The following is a 23,419-nucleotide window of genomic DNA, read 5'->3' as shown; positions in this document are numbered from 1 at the left end:
ACACCCACGTACAGACTGGCGAAGCGACTCAATGGCTTGCTGACTCCTTATGTCCCTTGCACCTTCAGCCTGAAGTCTCCAAAGGAATTTGTTGACTTACTACGGGGAACACGGGCCACAGGGATAAGAGCCTCGTTGGACGTAGAATCACTATTTACCAACGTACCTGTGGGTGAAACAATCGGGATGATAGTGGACAGAGTGTATCGTGATCCGGCTTGTACTCCTCTTAACATACCAGAAAACATTCTAAGGAAACTACTCCAAGCTTGTACTAAAGAGGCACCCTTCTTGAGCCCGGATGGGCACATGTAAAAGCAGGTAGATGGGGTCGCCATGGGTTCTCCCCTAGGTGTCCTGTTTGCGAACTTCTACATGGGTACCATAGAACAAAAGGTCTTGTTCAAAAAAAAAAATTAATTCATGAAAAATTGGCTTATTAGGCAAATTGGGCCTTGCATAGTAGGCTCAAAAGTGCGTTCTGGCTGCTAGATACGACATATATATATATATATATATATATATATATATATATATATATATATATATATATATATTATATATATATATATATATATATATATATATATATATATATATATATATATATATATATATATACATATATATACGACAATGTCAGACCACGGAGGAAAAATGAAACAGGAAATTTCCTTAAGTACTTTCGTATATTAAATACATCTTCAGAAGGTCCTTCTGAAGATGTATTTAATATACGAAAGTACTTAAGGAAATTTCCTGTTTCATTTTTCCTCCGTGGTCTGACATTGTCACATTCTTAATCACGTGTTTATTTTCGTGATATACACACATATATATATATATATATATATATATATATATATATATATATATATATATATATATATATATATATATATATATATATATATATATGTCGTACCTAGTAGCCAGAACGCACTTCTCGGCCTACTATGCAAGGCCCGATTTGCCTTATAAGCCAAGTTTTCATGAATTAATGTTTTTTCGACCACCTAACCTACCTAACCTAACCTAACCTAACTTTTTCGGCTACCTAACCTAACCTATAAAGATAGGTTAGGTTAGGTTAGGTAGGGTTGGTTAGGTTCGGTCATATATCTACGTTAATTTTAACTCCAATAAAAAAAATGACCTCATACATAATGAAATGGGTAGCTTTATCATTTCATAAGAAAAAAATTAGAGAAAATATATTAATTCAGGAAAACTAGGCTTATTAGGCAAATCGGGCCTTGCATAGTAGGCCGAGAAGTGCGTTCTGGCTATTAGGTACGACATATATATATATATATATATATATATATATATATATATATATATATATATATATATATATGTCGTACCTAATAGCCAGAACGCACTTCTCGGCCTACTATGCAAGGCCCGATTTGCCTAATAAGCCTAGTTTTCCTGAATTAATATATTTTCGTTATTTTTTTTCTTATGAAATGATAAAGCTACCCATTTCATTATGTATGAGGTCAATTTTTTTTATTGGAGTTAAAATTAATGTAGATATATGACAAAACCTAACCAACCCTACCTAACCTAACCTAACCTATCTTTATAGGTTAGGTTTGGTTAGGTAGCCGAAAAAGTTAGGTTAGGTTAGGTAGGTTAGGTTGCCGAAAAACAATTAATTCGTGAAAACTTGGCTTATTAGGCAAATTGGGCCTTGCATAGTAGGCTGAGAAGTGCGTTCTGGCTACTAGGTACGACATATATATATATATATATATATATATATATATATATATATGTCGTACCTAGTAGCCAGAACTCACTTCTCAGCCTACTATTCAAGGCCCAATTTGCCTAATAAGCCAAGTTTTCCTGAATTAATATATTTACTATAATTTTTTTCTTATGAAATGATAAAGCAACCCTTTTCTCTATGTATGAGGTCAATTTTTTTTATTGGAGTTAAAATTAACGTAGATATATGACTGAACCTAACCAACCCTACCTAACCTAACCTAACCTATATTTATAGGTAAGGTTAGGTTAGGTAGCCAAAAAAAGCTAGGTTAGGTTAGGTTAGGTAGGTTAGGTAGACGAAAAAACATTAATTCATGAAAACTTGGCTTATTAGGCAAATCGGGCCTTGAATAGTAGGCTGAGAAGTGCGTTCTGGCTATTAGGTACGACATATATATATATATATATATATATATATATATATATATATATATATATATATATATATATGTCGTACCTAATAGCCAGAACGCACTTCTCAGCCTACTATTCAAGGCCCGATTTGCCTAATAAGCCAAGTTTTCATGAATTAATGTTTTTTCGTCTACCTAACCTACCTAACCTAACCTAACCTAGCTTTTTTTGGCTACCTAACCTAACCTTACCTATAAATATAGGTTAGGTTAGGTTAGGTAGGGTTGGTTAGGTTCAGTCATATATCTACGTTAATTTTAACTCCAATAAAAAAAAATTGACCTCATACATAGAGAAAAGGGTTGCTTTATCATTTCATAAGAAAAAAATTATAGTAAATATATTAATTCAGGAAAACTTGGCTTATTAGGCAAATTGGGCCTTGAATAGTAGGCTGAGAAGTGAGTTCTGGCTACTAGGTACGACATATATATATATATATATATATATATATATATATATATATATATATATGTCGTACCTAGTAGCCAGAACGCACTTCTCAGCCTACTATGCAAGGCCCAATTTGCCTAATAAGCCAAGTTTTCACGAATTAATTGTTTTTCGGCAACCTAACCTACCTAACCTAACCTAACTTTTTCGGCTACCTAACCAAACCTAACCTATAAAGATAGGTTAGGTTAGGTTAGGTAGGGTTGGTTAGGTTCGGTCATATATCTACGTTAATTTTAACTCCAATAAAAAAAATTTACCTCATACATAATGAAATGGGTAGCTTTATCATTTCATAAGAAAAAAATTAGAAAAAATATATTAATTCAGGAAAACTTGGCTTATTAGGCAAATCGGGCCTTGAATAGTAGGCCAAAAAGTGAGTTCTGGCTACTAGGTACGACATATATATATATATATATATATATATATATATATATATATATATATATATATATATATATATATATATATATATATATATATATATATATATACATATATATATATATATATATATATATATATATATATATATATACATATATATATATATATATATATATATATATATATACATATATATATATATATATATATATATATATATACATATATATATATATATATATACATATATATATATATATATATATATATACATATATATATATATATATATATATATATATATATATATATATACATATGCGAACAAGCCTGAATGGTCCCCAGGACAATATGCAACTGAAAACTCACACCCCAGAAGTGACTCGAACCCATACTCCCAGGAGCCACGCAACTGGTACGTACAAGACGCCTTAATCCACTTGACCATCACGACCGGACATAATGAGGTGATAGCCGAGGCTATTTGAACCACCCCACCGCCGGCACTCGGATAGTAATCTTGGGCATAGCATTTTACCAAATCACCTCATTCTTTGGGGCACACGTGAGGAACACAAATGCGAACAAGCCTGAATGGTCCCCAGGACAATATGCAACTGAAAACTCACACCCCAGAAGTGACTCGAACCCATACTCCCAGGAGCCACGCAACTGGTACGTACAAGACGCCTTAATCCACCTGACCATCACGACCGGACATAATGAGGTGATAGCCGAGGCTATTTGAACCACCCCACCGCCGGCACTCGGATAGTAATCATTTGGTAAAATGCTATGCCCAAGATTACTATCCGAGTGCCGGCGGTGGGGTGGTTCAAATAGCCTCGGCTATCACCTCATTATGTCCGGTCGTGATGGTCAAGTGGATTAAGGCGTCTTGTACGTACCAGTTGCGTGGCTCCTGGGAGTATGGGTTCGAGTCACTTCTGGGGTGTGAGTTTTCAGTTGCATATTGTCCTGGGGACCATTCAGGCTTGTTCGCATTTGTGTTCCTCACGTGTGCCCCAAAGAATGAGGTGATTTGGTAAAATGCTATGCCCAAGATTACTATCCGAGTGCCGGCGGTGGGGTGGTTCAAATAGCCTCGGCTATCACCTCATTATGTCCGGTCGTGATGGTCAAGTGGATTAAGGCGTCTTGTACGTACCAGTTGCGTGGCTCCTGGGAGTATGGGTTCGAGTCACTTCTGGGGTGAGAGTTTTCAGTTATATATACATATATATATATATATATATATATATATATATATATATATATATATATATATATATATATATATATATATACATATATATACATATATATATATAAATATACATATATATATATATATATATTTATATATATATATATATATATATATATATATATATATATATATATATATATATATATATATATATTGGTGTATACTGGCAGCAGGTTTTCTTTCAAACATGTTTCATTGAATATGACCGCATATTCTGTATTTATTATTTTCTGGTTTAGGGCTTCTATCACTCTAACTATTTTCTTAGCATCAGGGCTTAATTGAAATAGGAGTTCTCCAAAACTCATTTTCGTACTTTTAAGGTGAAGAAAAGAAGTGATTTACTATAGAGTGTATTACACTTATTTATATAATTTGAACAACGTTTCGAACCTCCATGGTTCATTCTCAAGTGAACAGATCTTACAATACTAGTTGATTTTATACCCGCACTGGGTCAGGTGATAGTACAATAAAGGTGAAAACATGGGGGATACATAAGGGATAAATGTGAGGTGAAACATAGAGGCTGCAGAAGGCTTATTGGCCCATGCGAGGCAGCTCCTATCTAAACACAAAGATTAATCCAGTGTAATTGGCCTATTATGTTGGACATTGTCTTCTGTGTTGGCATCGATATGTTCTTGTCTTGTCCTTACTCTCATGGTGGGTAGAGTAAATAGTTCCGTGATTTGGGTGTTCATGGTAGGTCGCTCTATTCTTATGTGAATTGCCTCAAGAATTTGTAATCTTCTTGCATCTTGGGTTTTATCTATTATGCAGGTATTCTTGTTCAACATTTCTCTTGTTAGTGTAATGTCATGGGCTTGTCTCATGTGATTCCTAGGGGCACCGGATTGAAGATGGCATGTCAAACGCCTCGTCAGCTTGGTCGACGTCATACCTATGTACTTACATTGAAGGTTACATCCTTCGTGGGGGCAAGTGTACATGTATACAACGCTTGACTGCTGTAGAGGGTTCTCCGTCGGCTTCGGGCTGTTTTTGATAAGGAGTTCGGAAGTCTTCTTGGTTTTGTAGAATATTATCAGGTTTATGTTTTGGTTTGGAGTAGTGCTTTTTACTCCTTTACGGATTATTTCTTTCATTATTCTTTCCTCTTTTATATGTTCACTGTGCATGTTTGATTTGCAATATAATTTTATTGGAGGTGTTGTGGTTTCTGTTCTAGGTTCTGGATTATACCAACGGTCCAAGTGTCTTCTTATAGCAGCGTTTATTTCCGCGTTGCTATATCCGTTGTTCACCAATACCTGAGTTACTCTTTCAAACTCTCTACTCTCATAAGAAAAAACTCTCATAAGAAAAAAATTAGAGAAAATATATTAATTCAGGAAAACTTGGCTTATTAGGCAAATCGGGCCTTGCATAGTAGGCCGAGTACGACGTTCTGGCTACTAGGTACAATATATATATATATATATATATATATATATATATATATATATATATATATATATATATATATATATATATATATATATATATATATATATATATATATATGTATGCCCAAACGCTTTGCGTAATAGTGGCTTTAGGCATTGTATGTACTAGCTCTAACTATAAATCCATCACTCTTTGTAAAATCTCTATTATGTATGTACCTTACCTAAATAAACATTTTGATTTTTTTTATTTGATTTGATATATATGTATGTGTATGTTGTACCTAGTAGCCAGAATGCACTTCTCGGCCTACTCGTCTCTGTTGTGCTTCAACTTTTACCTCTCCTGTGGTTCCTGTTCCTCTTCACCACCTCCCTCTTTCTGTCCAGTTATCTCGCTTACAGGATTCTATTTTGGTTCGTATTTCTAATATTTCTACTCGTGTTGTTCCTTCTTTGCCCCATGGAGAGTCTTCCCCTTCCGAAGTTTTGTACATCCTTAACCCGCATCACTAAAGCTTTTACCCCTCCTACGGTTCTGAAACGCCTTTTCCTTGAGCACTTTTCGTCGTACTCCCACGCCGTTTCCATCTTCACCGATGGGTCTAAGTCTGCAGACGGTGTAGGCTACTCTGTTTTTTTCCCTGACAGCACTTATATGTGTTGCCTACCTCTGGAGACTAGCATCTTCACAACTGAACTTTATGGTATTCTCTATGCTCTTCATCTCCTGCTTTCTCGTTGTCAATCTTCCTTTGTAGTTGTCGTTGACTGTCGTAGTGCCCTCATGGCTCTCGGTTCCTTAATCCGGTTCATCCAGTGGTTGTCGAGATCCAACATTGGCTGTTTCTTGTTCACAGTAAATTTTAGTCGGTTGAGTTTTGTTGGGTTCCCAACTATGTTGGTGTCTCTTTAAATGAGCGTGCGGATGCTGCCACCAGGGAAGCTGTCCGCTCTTGTCCCGTCTCTTGTAAAGGTATTCCTTATTCCGATTTTTACCCGGTTATCCATTCCTTCATCCATACCCGTTGGCAGGTTTGTTGTTCTTCTGTTACTGGAAGCAAACTGCGTATTCTTAAGAGTTGTGTGTCCTCGTGGCCGTCCTATCACTGTAACCGGCGATGGGAAACGGCTCTGGCGAGGTTGCATATTGGCCATACTCGCTTAACTCATGGTCACTTGATGGAGTGCCGCCCTGCTTCTTATTGTCCAAATTGCATTGCCCCTCTTATGGTCGTGCATGTCCTTCTTGAATGTCCTGACTTCAAGGACGGGCTTGTGTCTTGTTTTCCGACCGTTCCCCACGGTCACTTGTTCCTCGATAGTATTCTTGGTGACTCAGATACTTTTGATATTATTCACCTTATGCGTTTCTGTTCTCGTATTGGCATCCTTGGTGATATTTAGCGCCCTCTGATTTTCCCGCACATTTGATGATGCTACATAGCCTTCCCAGTTTGGTGCCTTCTTTTGATAACTACTTACTTACTTACCCGTTGGCGGGATTCTTGGTCTTCTGTTACTGATAACAAACTGCATACTCTTAAGAGTTGTGTGTCCTGATGACCGTCCTCCTTCCACCATAACCAGTGATGGGAAACGGCTCTGGCGAGGTTGCAAATTGGCCATACATGCTTAACTCATGGTCACTTAATGGAGCGCCGCCCTGCTCCTTATTGTCCGTATTGCATTGTCCCTCTTACGGTCATGCATATCCTTGTTGAATATCCTGACTTCCAGGACGAGCGTGTGTCTTGTTTTCCGACCGTCCCTCGTGGTCACTTGTCCCTCGATAGAATTCTTGGTGAATCTGATGCTTTTGATATCATTCGCTTTATGCATTTATGTTCTCGTATTGGCATCCTTTGAGATATTTAGCGCATTCTGATTATTCTGCGCATTCTGATTATTCTGCGCATTTGATGGTGCTACATAGCCTTCCCGGTTTTTGTGCCTTCTTTTGAGAATTACTTACTTATAGCACCTACGTGTACAATACCTAGCCACGTGATGTCCCCAGCATTGATACTTATAGCACGTATGAGTGCAGTACCTGGCCACGTGATGTCCCCAGCGTTGACACTATAGCACCTATGTGTACAGTACCTGGCCATGTGATGTCCCCAGCGTTGACACTTATAGCACCTATGTGTACAGTACCTGGCCACGTGATGTCCCCAACGTTGACACTTGTAACACCTACGTGGGAAAGGGTTAAATAGGGCTATGTTATAGTACAGGCCTAAAGCTGCTCTAGAATAGACCGTCAGGTAGAGGTGTGGCACCTTTCCAGGTGGCAGCTATGAAGCCATTTGTTACACGTTTAGGGCTTACAACATTTTCATCACAAAGATATACAGGCTTAATGTGTTTATTAACATTGAATATGGCGATGGTTACTGTTGAAGACCCAGGTACTGCATTTTATATCTTAATACCTGCTGCATACTCTGTGTTTAGCAACACATCTACAAAAGCACTTTCGTTTGTAACGAAGACATTGTCACTTTCATATTCAGGTAATTTAATGACCGTGTCATAAGGTGCCACAGAGGCTTCACAAAATCATTCCACTTTTCCCTCTACTGTGGTTCCCAGAGGAAAATCTAGGCGTAAATATTTGGCTGCTGCCGTATTTAGTTGGGTTTATCGTGCCTTTCTCGACTGCTTACAGCGCTGACTAACTAATTTGCACCGTGTATCCCTCATCATATGCACCACCCTCTGATGTGTCGTGGGGCACCACTGAGGAGATGACACCATCATTAGAGAGCAATTAATGAGCATGTGACGGGTCCCCCAAAGTCACTATCTGGCAACGGCTATGTGCTACCCGGCATATCGTCCGGGACAGTTATCATGACATTAAAGACACAACAACTATATGCAGAGTATTACGGTGAACTCACTCCACGGTGAACCACAAAACAGCACATCAGTAGATGTCTTATTCACAAGGTAGAAAGGGCCGCCAACCACCTTACAAGATCAGCAGAAATAAATAGGCCAGCCTGTATATATGAGGCTCCACTATTTTGAAGGTCACAGCGTACCTATCAGGTCGGCGCGCGAAATTTGAAGTTGGTGTCACATGCATAAATATCTGGAGTCTGCACAGCACTCTCAACATAACTTGACATACACAGGAAACAACCCGTAGTACTTGAGAGCTGGTGGAGAGATGTACTCACCTAATTGTGCTTTCGGGGGTTGAGCTTTGGCTCTTTGGTCCTGCCTCTCAACTGTCAATCAACTGGTGTACAGATTCCTGTACAGATGTGTAATCAGCATGTTGATTGTCACGAAGACATGCAGATTGTGGGCAATCTCAATGCTCACGCTCTTGCAGAAAGCCCTAGCCAAGGCATGGGAGTGCATGACAGAGCTCAGGCAAGATAACTGGGAAACTTTAGTTAACTGTCTCAACTCTCACACCCCTTAAGCCAGGTATGGGGGGGGGGGGTGTGAGAGTAAGTAAGTAATTATCAAAAAGAATGCACCAAACCGGGAAGGTTATGTAGCACCATCAAATGTGTGGGATAATCAGAGGGCGCTAAATATCACCAAGGACGCCAATATGAGAACAGAAACGCATAAGGCGAATGATATCAAAAGTATCCGAGTCACCAAGAATACTATCGAGGACAAGCGACCGCGGGGGACGGTCGGAAAACAAGACACACGCTCGTCTCGGAAGTCAGGTCATTCAACAAGGATATGCACGACCGTAAGAGGGACAATGCAATTAGGACAATAAGAAGCAGGGCGGCGCTCCATCAAGTGACCATGAGTTAAGCGAGTATGGCCAATATGCAACCTCGCCAGAGCCGTTTCCCATCGCCGGTTACGGTAGTAGGAGGACGGCCACAAGGACACACAACCTTTAAGAGAACGTAGTTTGTTACCAGTAACAGACGACCAACAAGCCTGCCAACGGGTAAGGATTGAGGAATGGATAACTGGGTAAAAGTCGGAATAAGGAATACCTTTACGAGAGATGGGACAAGAGCGGACAGCTTCCCTGGCGGCAGCATCCGCACGCTCATTTAAAGACACACCAATATGGTTGGGATACCAACAAAACTCAACCGACTTAAATTTACCGTGAACAAGAAACAGTCAATGTTGGATCTCGACAACTACTGGATGAACCGGATTAAAGGACCGGGGGTGTGAGAGTTGAGACTGTTAACAAAAGTTTCCCAGTCATCTTTCCTGAGCTGTCATGCGCTCCCGCGTCTTAGCTAGGACTTTCTGCAAGAGCCTGAGCATTGAGGTCGCCCACAACTTGAACAGCTTTGTAACAATTTAGTAGCGACAGCAGTTGATTCCCATTCCCGTTACTAAAAGAATTAAAGGCCATGAGATATGCCAAGCGTCACACCCTTACCCTCAACACACAAAAAGGTTGGATGGAGGGAAAGATGGATGAATAGATTGAAGATGAAAGGATGGATGGATAGATATATGGATGGAAAGATGAATGGATAGAGGGAAAGATGGATGGACAGAGGGAAAGGAAAGATGGATGGACAGAAAGATGTATATAATATTCCACTTGTACAACTTCCAGATGAGTGTGAACATTGGCATCAAAGAGGGCTGCACACTGGCGTCGGCAGGAACAATCAACCCACATAGCGAGAAAGCTTTTCTTCGTATAGGTTACAAGGTCGGCAAAACACTTGACCTTAACACCGTGGGGGAAGGTCTGTTTGACTTGTCCCACGTGAGCCACACGGTCCTCAAGGTCATGACCAAAGTCCTCTCACCGATCACCACATCGTCATAGTTGGGAAACAACAAGCAACAACTGGTTTCTCAGTATCTAATACTTTGTTTCCTCTGTAATGTTTGCGTGTAGAAGTTGTTTTTAGATCAGTAATCATACAAACACAACACACATGCAAACACAAACACACGTTGACTAATAACCGAGAAAGTGTTTACTTTCATTTAATGTCTCTGTTCACCTCACAGTAAAAGAGTAGTTAGAACTGATGTTGGGTGTATCCTGGAGATAGTCAGTAGTGGGCCTGGTATATATGACAGAGAAAATAGGTCGGGAGTCCACGGGAGACATCTCCCGTCATGCAGGGTGCAGTCGCACCTCCACAGATCTCCAGTATCAGCTCTTGATACTGGTAATGGCTCAAAAGGGCCACCACTTACAGGCTATTCATGCCCGTGCCACCTTTTGAGAGGCTTAATCTTCATCAATCAATCAATCGGTCTTGAGTCATTACATTAGACAACCTGAGTTTGGAAATGACGGGGTCCTAGAGTTGAAAGCCAAATCCTGCAGAACATATCGGTGACTACAAAAAGGTAAAACACACATTCACACGCACACGTACGTACTTAGGTACTGTACTGGGAAGACGAGACACCAAGAGCATAACAACTTGGTTGTTAAACGATTTGACAGGTCATATTCTGAGGAAAATTAGGATTAAAGACTTGCCTGAAACACTATGTGTGCTAGATGCTGTACAAAAATGTAAGCTCTGCATTTACACAATACAGATTTGATTACTGCTACAACTTCAGTGTAACAGTGAAACTATCAGAGGAATCCGATCAGCAGAAGTAAATGCGAGGAATAACAAAATTCGGGGACATGAAGACAGTGGTAGCGGCGATTTACACTTAACAAGAGGCCAAGGGGACAATATGATAAATGCAATGGGACTTGGCTAAAGGTAACAGAAAAAGCAGCCACAGTGGCAAGGGAAGATGAGAGATAGGATTCTAATATATGGGGATTTCAATCACAGATAAATAGACTGAATAAATAAGGACCCCCATGGAGGTGATGAGACAATGAGAGTAAAACTGGTAGACAGCAGACAAACACTTCCTGAAACAGCATATTAAAGAACCAACATAATAATAATAATAATAATAATAATAATAATATAATAATGTTTATTTAGGAAAAGTACATAGATACAAAATGAGCTACAAGCAGAATGTTGGATGAACAAATCCGCAAGGGCCGTGATGAGAGTTCGAACCTATGTCCGAGATAATCCAAGACGCACCTTAGTCGATTACGCCATAGTATGGTCAAAAGAATTGCAACCGGGTGTTCTACTGCCCTCACTCGGATCCTGCAGCCTCTCCAAGATACAAACCAAAGTTTTACACAATGTATAGAATGATATATACATTTACACAATGTATAGAATGCATGTTTAGAATGTTGGATATCAAGGAAGGGGAAAGTATATAATATGCCTAAAGCCACTACAGTAATAAGCATTATTTCCCACATGATGTGGAAAAAAATAAACTTAGAAACAAAGACTTAAATCTAATTGACATCAAAAGCAAAAATTTAACTGAAGCAGAAAAAACAAGAATGACAATAATTACGTCTTGATTGGAACAGCAGAAATTGCAACAGAACAGAAGATAGTAATTTTAACTAAATAAACAGAGGGAATAATTTTGTTTTCAGTTTTAACATGGTAGATATATGGCTGTGATGTGTTAAAGGGCGCATCACAAGTTTTTTGGGTGAAGGGTGGAAATCAAGCACAAGGCTTTAGGCTTTTCTCTACATTGCAAAGCGAGTGGAGGCCAGCTTGACGGGTACTTAATATCAGTGGGACACTCTTCCTGGCCCACTCACTCATCGCACACGTCCAAGCTAAGCGCTCGTCATCAAAAACTACTATTTTTCAGGTGCATGTGCCCCTACTTACATAGAATTGGTTTGCAAGTACAGCATAAGTATTGAGATGACAACATGTATCCCTGCACATGCACACCTTAGTCTGCAACTCACAGTTGCAAATTCTAGCAACTGCAGTTGCAAAGTTCCATGCAACTTACAGATGCAAATATTTTATTTAATTAATAAAATGTATATCACCTATGTTGGTTTGGTCTCCCTCTCGCACCAAACAGCAGTTTTACAAGTTCAGTCATTGTGTGGGAAATTTTTACCTACTTCATCAATACTGTGGGAAAAACCTGCTGGGATTGATATAAGAGGAGACTACCAGGGACTTGTACTGAACTAAATTAAAAATTTACTGTCTGCAAATTAATTCAATTAAAATCTCTAGCTAGGGTTGTAAATCCTAGTTCCTCTTTTCCTAATGACAGACTGTGGGCTGTAAGGGACAGGTGGGGTGAATGACTTTGTTGATAGAAGTTCCAGTCCACCTGTAGACAGGGATCTCACATCAGCTTGTATTTTATACAAGGATAAGATTTAATAACTTCAGTTATCTGACTGAACACTGGCTCTGTTTAAATCATGGATTTAAACATACATAGTCTAACCTAGCACCATAACTATTAACAGCCAATATGTACTTATACTATAAACAATAAATTAAATTGTAAAAGTATAATAAATGACCTTAAATGTAGTCTAAATACTGTTAACTAAGTACTAGAAATTATATTCAATTAAATGAACTTATATGATAACTTAAAAAATAACTAAGCAAGCAATTGATAACTTAATTTATATATTCAAGTATATATGCAATGTATTTATTCACTTTATACAGTTAGCTTGACTGAATCTTTTCCAACACTATGGACACTTGTGAGGTTTTTACTTATTGAGGCTGAATTCTTTTCTGACACAATGGACACTCACGAGTCTAGTGCTGGATAATATTCACAGCTACACTACAATTTTAATAAACGTACCGATGAATGAGGCGTTGCCTCGCTTTTTTACCGACAGACAGATTTATAGAATATTAAAGTTATACAAGCATACAATTGGCCAATTAATACGCTACTGTAATAACCTTCAATATACTTATCTGAAGCCAGGTGCCTATCTGACAAGTTTGCCAGACTGATTAACTCTCTCTTGTTGAATTTGGGCACGATATTTTGTCACAGCGTTGCTGTTTGATGATCTGGTAGCGTTGCTACGTGATTGTCCCTGCAGTTGCAGAAGAATGATCGGATAAAGAGTAGGAATGAAGGTGGAGGAAACCGTGTTCACTGTGATCTCCACTATACACTCTTATTTTATATAAATGTTCTAGGATTTTCCTTGTAGATATTGTCCAGGTACTCCCCCAGTTCTAGAGAGTATTCACTGGTGATAAAGATGTTAGATAAGGTGTCCTTGAGCTGGTAATGTTCGCTAAGGATCCGTCACACTTGTTCACTCAGTTGTAAACAAACCCAAAGTGCCGCGAGGTATCATCGTGGGCGCTTCTCGTTCCCGAGATGCTCCTCCCTCTCCCTTGAGAGGTAGCTTTCAATGAATATTGATTAATTATTTTTACAGTCTAGACTTATGATTAAGATAAGATGTGATTATAATATAATTAGATATAAGATTTAAAGATTATAAGTAGTATTTGAAAGTACCACTGAATCTTATTAAGGATTCGATTTTTAATCTACCGGATGTTGAATAAATGTTCCAATAGTTTTTTAATTAACAAATCCTTCTAGAAGCTTCTGGATCCTTGAGAGATCATGTACAAAGTCATGTAGGCATCAAAAGGGCCCTGTTGCGTACGTGTTCATAGTGACATTGTCATCCAGGATCAAGCTATATAATGAATCTTTAATGATTCTAATATGATTTTGATACAGTTTAGATATGATTTTGATATGATATAGAAATGATATAGAAATTATACATTTCTTAGATGATTATTAGATATGGTGGGTAAAAATTTCCCACATCTTCCAGAGGGAGAGAACTGGCACAGAGTCCAATACTTAGGACAATAGTAACCATATGTATTTATTTACTCTCCATTGGATTGATAATATAAGTGCAAATTTTGCTTGCACTTTTGTGCTGCTGTCCGTTGTGGACGATTGTGTCTGTTAGGAGTCTGTGGGTCATGTGGAGTTAGAGTGTCTTAAGGATCAGGATCTAACTGCAGCTGGCTCACTGATTCCACGTGGATGAGTTTGTCCAATGTCTTCAGGGAAGTTGTTCCTTTAGACAGGATTTTGACTATTCTCAAAATCCCCTGACTATCTGGATGGACTGAGACAACTTTACCTAATGGCCAGTCAGCCCTAGGGCCATCACTGTCTACCAAGATAATATCGCCAGGTTGGAGATTAGATATATTATGTGGGACATTGGCCCCATAGTGATGTTCTCGTAGAGATGTAAGATATTCTTTTGTCCAAACATCATTCCATTTTTGGATTATGCTGGACAGATGCTTATACCCCTGAACCAACTCGCTCTGACCCACATATGAGGGATCTCTGATCTCATCATCCACTAGCGATGGTACTGGAGTCAGAAGTCTTCCATACATTAGGTGGGCAGGACTTAATGGCTCATGTTGAGTAGGATCCTCAGACAAGTCAACGGCCGGTTATTCACCCGTGATTCTATTTCCGTGATTACTGTCTGGAGTTCTTGAAGATTGATTTTCTGACGGTGTAGAGATTTTCTCAAGGATCTTTTTACAGTTCCTATTAACCGTTCATAAAATCCTCCGTGCCATGGGGCTCTCGGAGGGATAAATTTCCATCTGCAATGACGCTGTTCCAGTGTGGAAGTAACTGCAGGATGGGAACAGATTTCCCGTAGACATGCTTCTCCAGCTACCAAGTTTGCTCCATTATCTGAAATCATCAGCTTAGGGCATGATCGGCGTGCTGCGAATCTGCGGAAAGCTTGAATAAATGATTGAGCAGTCATATCGGGTGTTACCTCTAGATGTACTGCCCTGGTGGTAGCACAGGTGAACAGACAGATGTATGCCTTGATAGGTTGCTTATCTGCAGTCCCTGTTAGATATATTGCTCCTGTATAATCTACTCCTGTCGTTTCGAAAGGTTGTAGATGGACCACTCGTTCCTTTGGTAGGGGTGGTGGCCCTGGATAAGAGCAAGTTCTTGCATCGTACCTTCGGCATATCATGCAATTCTTCAAGATTGATTTGACTGACTGTCTTCCCTGAGGAATCCAGTACTGCTGTCTGATTTGTGTGAGTGTGTCTAACACTCCTCCATGTTTGATGATTTGTTGATGTGTATGCAACACAATCAACCTTGTGATCCAATGATTTTTTGGTAAAAGCCATGGATGCACGGTATCTAGATTGATATCTGCGTGTTTGTCTCCCTCCACAACGCAGAATGTTGTGATTTTCTTGGTCTATCCACAGACCGAGATTGTGTTTTAACTTATGCAGAAGATTTTCATAGTTATTCCCATAAGTTTCTCTCTGGGCTTGTCTTACCCAATAGATAAGTGCATCTGGAAAAGTGTATTTTATACCTTTTTTCCTGAGATAATGAAACATGTTTTGTGTTACATTGATTAATTTGATGAGCGAGGAGTAACGAGTACAATCCAAGACTGATATTTGAGCTTGCTGCCTGGTGGTAGTTATGGTTTGTGTCGTAATGACGTGTGGCTTTTGTTCAGGCCAACTACCATTCACTAACCATCGAGGCCCATGAAACCAAATATCTGCCTTTGCAAACTGTTTAAATGTCATACCTCTTGATAAATTACACCCTCCGTCACTATGTGATGGAGTGCGAAAAGATACGTGAATTTAGAGACAATTCTATAACCAATGTTCCAGCGATGTGTCAATATTTCATTCAAAATGATCTGCTTCCAGAAATTTTAGCCAAATATCCCCAGTTTGCTAACTGTAGGTAGTAACTAAGTGATTGTAACCTATCCACCGCTGCCTACTGAATGGGGGGCGGTGTGCAGGACAAACATATAAATTTTGACACTAGCTCTCCACATATGTCAGTTGCTTAATTTAGAACCTGTACTTGAGGTCGATCTCGAACCCATTGTTGATGTGATGACTTATATTGAATTTTGTAACTAGCTCATCAAGATTGTAACTTGCTTAGCTAAATGAATTGTGGGGTTCAGTCCCTGAGCCCATTATGTGCCTCTGTAACCCTTTCCACTACCGCCCACAAGATGGGTATGGGGTGCATAATAAATGAACTAAACTAAAAAAAAAAACTCTTGATAAGAGATCAGCTGGATTATCCTTTGTTGGTACATGCAACAATTGAAAGCCTGCGGAAATTTCTTTAATTTCCGAGACGCGATTTTTTACATATGGAGTTGGACAGTTGTCGTTTCGTACCCATTGTAAGACAGCTTCATTGTCAGACCATATAATGACATCTTTGATGTTCATGGTAGACAAGACTTGTTTGATATGCACTGCTAAGCGTGTGCCAGTTAGCAGTGCTGTTAGTTCCATCTGAGGCAAAGTCCTCTTTTTTAATGGAGCGACTCTGGCCTTAGAGGTGATAAGATATGATTGATTAGAAGTCACTAAGTAAGCACAAGCTCCAAAAGCTTTGGCTGACGAGTCTGCGAATACATGTAGTGATACTTCTTCATTTTCCTCGACTATGTGTCTCGGAAAGATTATCTTTTCAACTAAAGTTTGTTCTTGAGCCACTTCCATCCAAGCTTTTTGTAACTGGATTGGTAGTGGATCATCCCAACCAACCTTAGCTTTCCAAGCCTCTTGCACCAATAAACGCCACTTGATAGTCAAAGGATTTAGTAGACCAAGTGGGTCGAATACTTTGCTAACTTGTGAAAGCAAATCCCTTTTTGTAGTGATGTTGTAATTTACTGGCACGGATTTGATCGATATTGTGTCCGAGATTAAATCCCAATCCATACCTAACACCTTTTGTGATTCTGGTACGTGATATTCAGGGTAATCTCTTGCTATTTGATTATTCAATGTTGCATTATTAGAGGCCCAAGATTGTAGTGGCATGTTGGCACCTTGTAGCTCCTTGTTGGCCTCTTGATATAATTGTAACAGTTCAGTAGTACTGTTAACTGTCCCTTGAAAATTATCTACACATAGATTTTGACTGATTTCAGTCTTACAGGGACTTGATGATTTCTTCAAATGAGTATCTAGAGTTGCTTGCAATAGAAATGGACTGCTTGTTGCGCTGAAAAGAACTGATGAGAATCTGAAAGTCACTATAGGACTATTGATATCTTCTGGGTTCTCTAACCATAGAAACTTAGTGAAGTCTCTATCTTCTTCCTGCAAGCCAACTCTGAGAAAGGCCTTACTTATATCTGCTGAATACGCATATTTGTTAAGTCTAAACTTCAACAGTATATGTCATACAATTTCTGAGTTAGACTTGGACCTGTTTGCAAACAATCATTTAGACTGGTTCCTTGGGGTCCAGATTTAGAGCTACAATTAAAAACTATCCGTAAAGGAGTTGTTTTTGATTCTCTCATTACAGCCATGTGAGGTAAAAAATGGGCTGTTTGCTTATTGTCATGTTTCACGACTTTGATGAATTTATTCTTTAATTGTTGAGCAATAATCTCATGATAGAGTTTTAAATGCTCAGGCCTTTTTCTTAGCTTTGCTAGTTGAGATTTAAATTGACTGTAAGCCATGTGATAATTGGTAGGTAAGGTTTTATAGTTAATTTTCCATGGTAGCCTTACCCAGTACTGTCCATCATGGTACTGTACAGTTTCTAAGTATTGATTGTATGCACAGACATCATCAGGACTTGGTTGTTCAGGAATTATTCCTATGGCATCAAGTTCCCACAATTGATGTACAGATTCCAATCCATCATCAATCATGTGGGGGATTTTAAGTGGTGACTGTTCTTTGCCTAGTCATGCCACTATTACAGTTTCTGTATGATGTGATTTTTCAGGAGTTGAAGGTTCAAGATCTAGTATAGGTCCTGTCATCAATATGCCTCCTGCTGATTTCAGTATATTCATACCCATAGATTCTTCTGACCCCAGAATGAATCGATGATAGTAGTCAGCTCCAATCAGGATTCCGATATCCCCTATGTAGTCAGAATCAAGCAGAGGATCTGCTAATTGTATTCCTTTTTCTTTTAGGAATTTAATTGTGGCTATCAGACCAGTCACTTCCATTTCAGTAGGAATTTTATCAACTACTATGGCTTCTACTGTCCTTTGGGATGTACCTAGACAGACATTGAGTTTTACTACTGGAAAGGTTCTACGACCAGAATTAGTAAAAAACCCTGATATGGATGTAGATACTTGCTTTGAAGATTTAAGTTGTAAATCTTCTGCCATCTTTTTACTGATAAAGGTTTTCTGTGACCCTTGATCAAAAAAGCCTCTAGTTGGAATACAAATTCCTTGATTGCATAGTTCTAGCTGTGCAGTAGGCAATATGGCTGTTGTAACAATTTCTGTATCCAAGTCGTTGACATTGCTCATTACTGTACAGAATTGTACGGCTGTTGTGGTATTATCATCTTTGGGCTTTGCCTGAGATGCAGGTTGATTATTGGAAGTCTGTGATCTGGATTGAGTGTTAATATCACCACAGAGTGCTGTGTGATGTACACTTTTATCACAATATTGGCAGTTCTGCAATTGAGTGTTACACTCACTTGTATCGTGCTTCCGTAGACAACGGATGCACCTGTTCAGAGATTTTAGTCGATCGATTCGACTGGCACGGCCTTCATAAACTGTGCATTGATAAATGGTATGTGCTTCTTGACAGAATAAACATTTTGGGGCACTTGTAGCTCCTTTTGTCTTATCTGTCTTAGGAGCTTGGTTTCCTACAGTTCTGTTAACTGTGGGGGATATAGCATAAGAGCCAACATTACTCTGTTTCCACTTTGCAGAAGAGGAGTTTTGTTGCCTTGATTTTTGACTGCTAGTTTGGACATTTTTGTTTTTGTCCGTGGATTCACCTTTGGGGATTTTTTCTTGAGATCTAAGTTTTCCTCGGCTTCGTAATCTTTGTACGTAAGCTCGAAGTCCATCAAAGATTTGGCTTTGTGATAAGATGTTGTTACAAGTATGTAAAACTTGTAGGTAAGTAATTACATGCAAGTAGGTGATACAAGCATGTAACACTTGTACTCCTCCAAGGATTTCCTTAAAGGATGAATTGTATCTGTAATAATGTGTATCTACATTATTCATGATGTGATGAAGCATTTTGCTTTTTTTTTTTTTTTCTCGGCTTTGCCTTTTCTATTCAGTAAGTCTCTTTGAGATGCTTGATTAACTTCAGATTTTCTGAGGCTGCTTTCACTCCAGTGAAAGCATGAGATTAGGAGATGAAGACTATATTCTTGGATTAACTAAGATAGTTATCTTAGATGGATGATAATATTTGTATTGACATTGTCAATGGGCTGTTAGCCTTTCAGATTGTGATGTGAGATTAAGATTGGTCTTAATCCCCAATTGTAGACTATTGTAGCCAAGTGATGATGACATTTGTCTATCACCTGATTTAAATGGTCTGTAGGCTGTAGATTCAAGTGATTTTTTAGACACTTTGTGTCCTTTTCTTTTCTGTTTCAGCTGCGGGTGGAATAATGTTAGCCATTTTGACCTTTTCCGAGTTTCGGAGATTCCGAGATTTTTCTCTTTTTTCTGATAAATATGTTTGATGTTAATGTATTTTGGTAAATGAGCTTTCCTGTCTACTTAGGTAATGACTCCAAAGATCGTCCTTCATTTCCTCCCTGGAATCTGGTTGAAGCAGGTGTTCAATTATCAAAAGTACTGTAATAATTTGATTTGTGACCCGAATGCACGAATGCACCAAGTTGGTAAATCCTGTAATAATTTTTTAAAAATAGTAAATGGCACTATTTTTGCAAAGTTATTACAAAATCTGTTACCATAATAATTGATTGATAAAATACAGTAGAATGCCTACTGGTTTTACCGATGATAGGGGTTTGATACAGTTGATTATAGTTAGATTGTAATGAAATGCTCTTACAGTGATGATAACACTTTTTTAAAGAATATTATGTAATGAGCAGCTCTGAAAATCAGTAGATTAGAGATAATGCTGGATAATACACTTAAATATATATGTAATGTTACCACAATGAGGTAGGTAATAATATGATTAAGATGCAGTTGTGTCTGTAACACTGATATACTTTCAGATTCAGATTCAGATTCAGATGTTTATTCAGGTAAGGTATATACATACAAGTGATGTTACATTAATGGATTGATATATAGATAGAGCTAGTACATACAATGCCTAAAGCCACTATTACGCAATGTGTTTCGGGCAAGAAAAACATTAATATCTAGAACTTAATAATTTATTTATTTATTTATTTATTTATTTATGCATATACAAGAATGTACATAAGGAATGTGAGGATACAATTATGGTAATTACAGTCTTGTAAAGCCACTAGCACGCGCAGCGTTTCGGGCAGGTCCTTAATCTAAGAAAATTTTAAGGAGGTAAATACTTGCAAAATTTATAGACAAAAAAATTATAACAGATTACATGGAATGAAAAAAAAAAAAAAAAAAAAAAAAAAAAAAAAAAAAAAAGATGAGAGAAAATTATAGGTACAGTATATTAAAGCACATAGGTAGCTATGATTGATTGCAATGACAGCTTAAAATGGTAGTTGACAACAAATTGGTAGGCACAATACAGCAGAAACAATATAAGATTAATTGCAATGACAGCTTGAATGGTAGTTGACAAAAATTGGTAGTCACAATACAGCATATGGCTAGCACATAAAAGAAGACAGCAATGAACACAATGATAAGGTTGTTTGATATTACATAAAAATTAGGAGATTGGGTACCACTAGGTACAGAGCAAATTTAAAGCTCAGTGTAGGAAACTAAATAGATGAAGTTAGGTATTTTTTGGTTTTGCTTTTAAATAAGGCAAAAGTTTTACAGTTTTTCAAGTTAATAGTTTTTCAGTTAATAATTGAGCATAAAGAATAAAAAGTGTTGAGAACAAATACAAATAAAGATAAAAAAAGGGGGAACATGACTGAAAAAGCAGAACAAATACAATAGGTTGACAAACAGTGTTGATTAAAAAAGAAAATAACAGACATGGGTTGACAATAGAGGAGTGAGGTAGATTACAGGGAATTTATTAGGTAGTGTTTAGTTTTTATCTTAAACTGGTTGAGAGAGGTACAGTCTTTAACATGGTTGGGAAGGTCATTCCACATTCTGGGCCCCTTGATTTGCAGAGCATTTCTAGTTTGATTAAGACGTACTCTAGGAATATCAAAACTGTATTTATTTCTGGTGTGGTGCTCATGGGTTCTGTTACAACCTTCTATGAAACTTTTAAGATCAGGATTGGCATTATAGTTTAGCGTTTTATATATGTATAATACACATGAGAGAATGTGCAGTGACTTAATATCTAACATGTTCAGAGATTTGAGTAGGGGTACCGAGTGATGTCTGGGGCCAGAGTTGGATATTGTTCTAATAGCAGCTTTGTGTTGGGTAATTAGAGGACGTAAGTGATTTTGGGTAGTAGAACCCCAAGCACAGATACCATAGTTGAGATAAGGATAGATAAGGGAGTAATAGAGAGTCACCAGGGCAGGGCGTGGTACATAATATCTGATCTTAGAAAGAATGCCCACAGTTTTTTAAACTTTTTTTGATATATTTAGAATGTGTCCCTGGAAATTCAGCTTGTGGTCAATGAACCATTATATCCGGTTCGAAGGACCATTAATGTGGGAAAAACCTGCTGGGATTGATATAAGAGGAGACTACCAGGGACCTGTACTGAACTAAATTAAAAATTTACTGTCTGCAAATTAATTCAATTAAAATCTCTAGCTAGGGTTGTAAATCCTAGTTCCTCTTTTCCTAATGACAGACTGTGGGCTGTAAGGGACAGGTGGGGTGAATGACTTTGTTGATAGAAGTTCCAGTCCACCTGTAGACAGGGATCTCACATCAGCTTGTATTTTATACAAGGATAAGATTTAATAAATTCAGTTATCTGACTGAACACTGGCTCTGTTTAAATCATGGATTTAAACATACATAGTCTAACCTAGCACCATAACTATTAACAGCCAATATGTACTTATACTATAAACAATAAATTAAATTGTAAAAGTATAATAAATGACCTTAAATGTAGTCTAAATACTGTTAACTAAGTACTAGAAATTATATTCAATTAAATGAACTTATATGATAACTTAAAAAATAACTAAGCAAGCAATTGATAACTTAATTTATATATTCAAGTATATATTACTTAATTACTGTGGTTTCTTAACACAAAACAATATTAGTATGCTATGAATGCTTACTAGTTAATGGATATGGTGGCTTAAGCCACTGCTAACAGTTTGTTTACTTAGATATATAGCTATGATAAATATTGGCTGATAGCTAGGCTAGGCAAGAATATGTAAGAATTATTCCAATGCAAAATCAAGAACTTTCTTATGTATTTGGCATTGAAATATTCGGTAAACGAATGATCATAAATATCTAGGTACAAAAGACCATTATATCCGGTTCGAAGGACCATTAATGTGGGAAAAACCTGCTGGGATTGATATAAGAGGAGACTACCAGGGACCTGTACTGAACTAAATTAAAAATTTACTGTCTGCAAATTAATTCAATTAAAATCTCTAGCTAGGGTTGTAAATCCTAGTTCCTCTTTTCCTAATGACAGACTGTGGGCTGTAAGGGACAGGTGGGGTGAATGACTTTGTTGATAGAAGTTCCAGTCCACCTGTAGACAGGGATCTCACATCAGCTTGTATTTTATACAAGGATAAGATTTAATAAATTCAGTTATCTGACTGAACACTGGCTCTGTTTAAATCATGGATTTAAACATACATAGTCTAACCTAGCACCATAACTATTGGTAATGGTATAGATGGCACCATAATGGTAATG

At 37.9% G+C, this 23,419-nt stretch overlaps 1 protein-coding gene across 1 annotated transcript in view; it reads left to right on the top strand.

The window, feature by feature from the left end:
- Nucleotides 1-11,839, top strand: part of LOC123760145 (uncharacterized) — a 50,264-nt gene extending 38,425 nt beyond the window's left edge. The window contains exon 5 of the mRNA XM_045745654.2: nucleotides 10,292-11,839. Coding sequence (XP_045601610.2) covers nucleotides 10,292-10,510 — 219 coding nt within the window. The 3' untranslated portion in view covers nucleotides 10,511-11,839. The remainder of the gene's footprint in view (nucleotides 1-10,291) is intronic.
- The last annotated feature ends 11,580 nt before the right edge of the window (nucleotides 11,840-23,419 follow it).

Source organism: Procambarus clarkii, chromosome 16, assembly GCF_040958095.1.
Source record: "Procambarus clarkii isolate CNS0578487 chromosome 16, FALCON_Pclarkii_2.0, whole genome shotgun sequence".
NCBI lineage: Eukaryota > Metazoa > Arthropoda > Malacostraca > Decapoda > Cambaridae > Procambarus > Procambarus clarkii.
The sequence above is the reverse complement of the archived record's forward strand: the minus strand, read 5'-3'. Positions and strand labels throughout refer to the sequence as shown.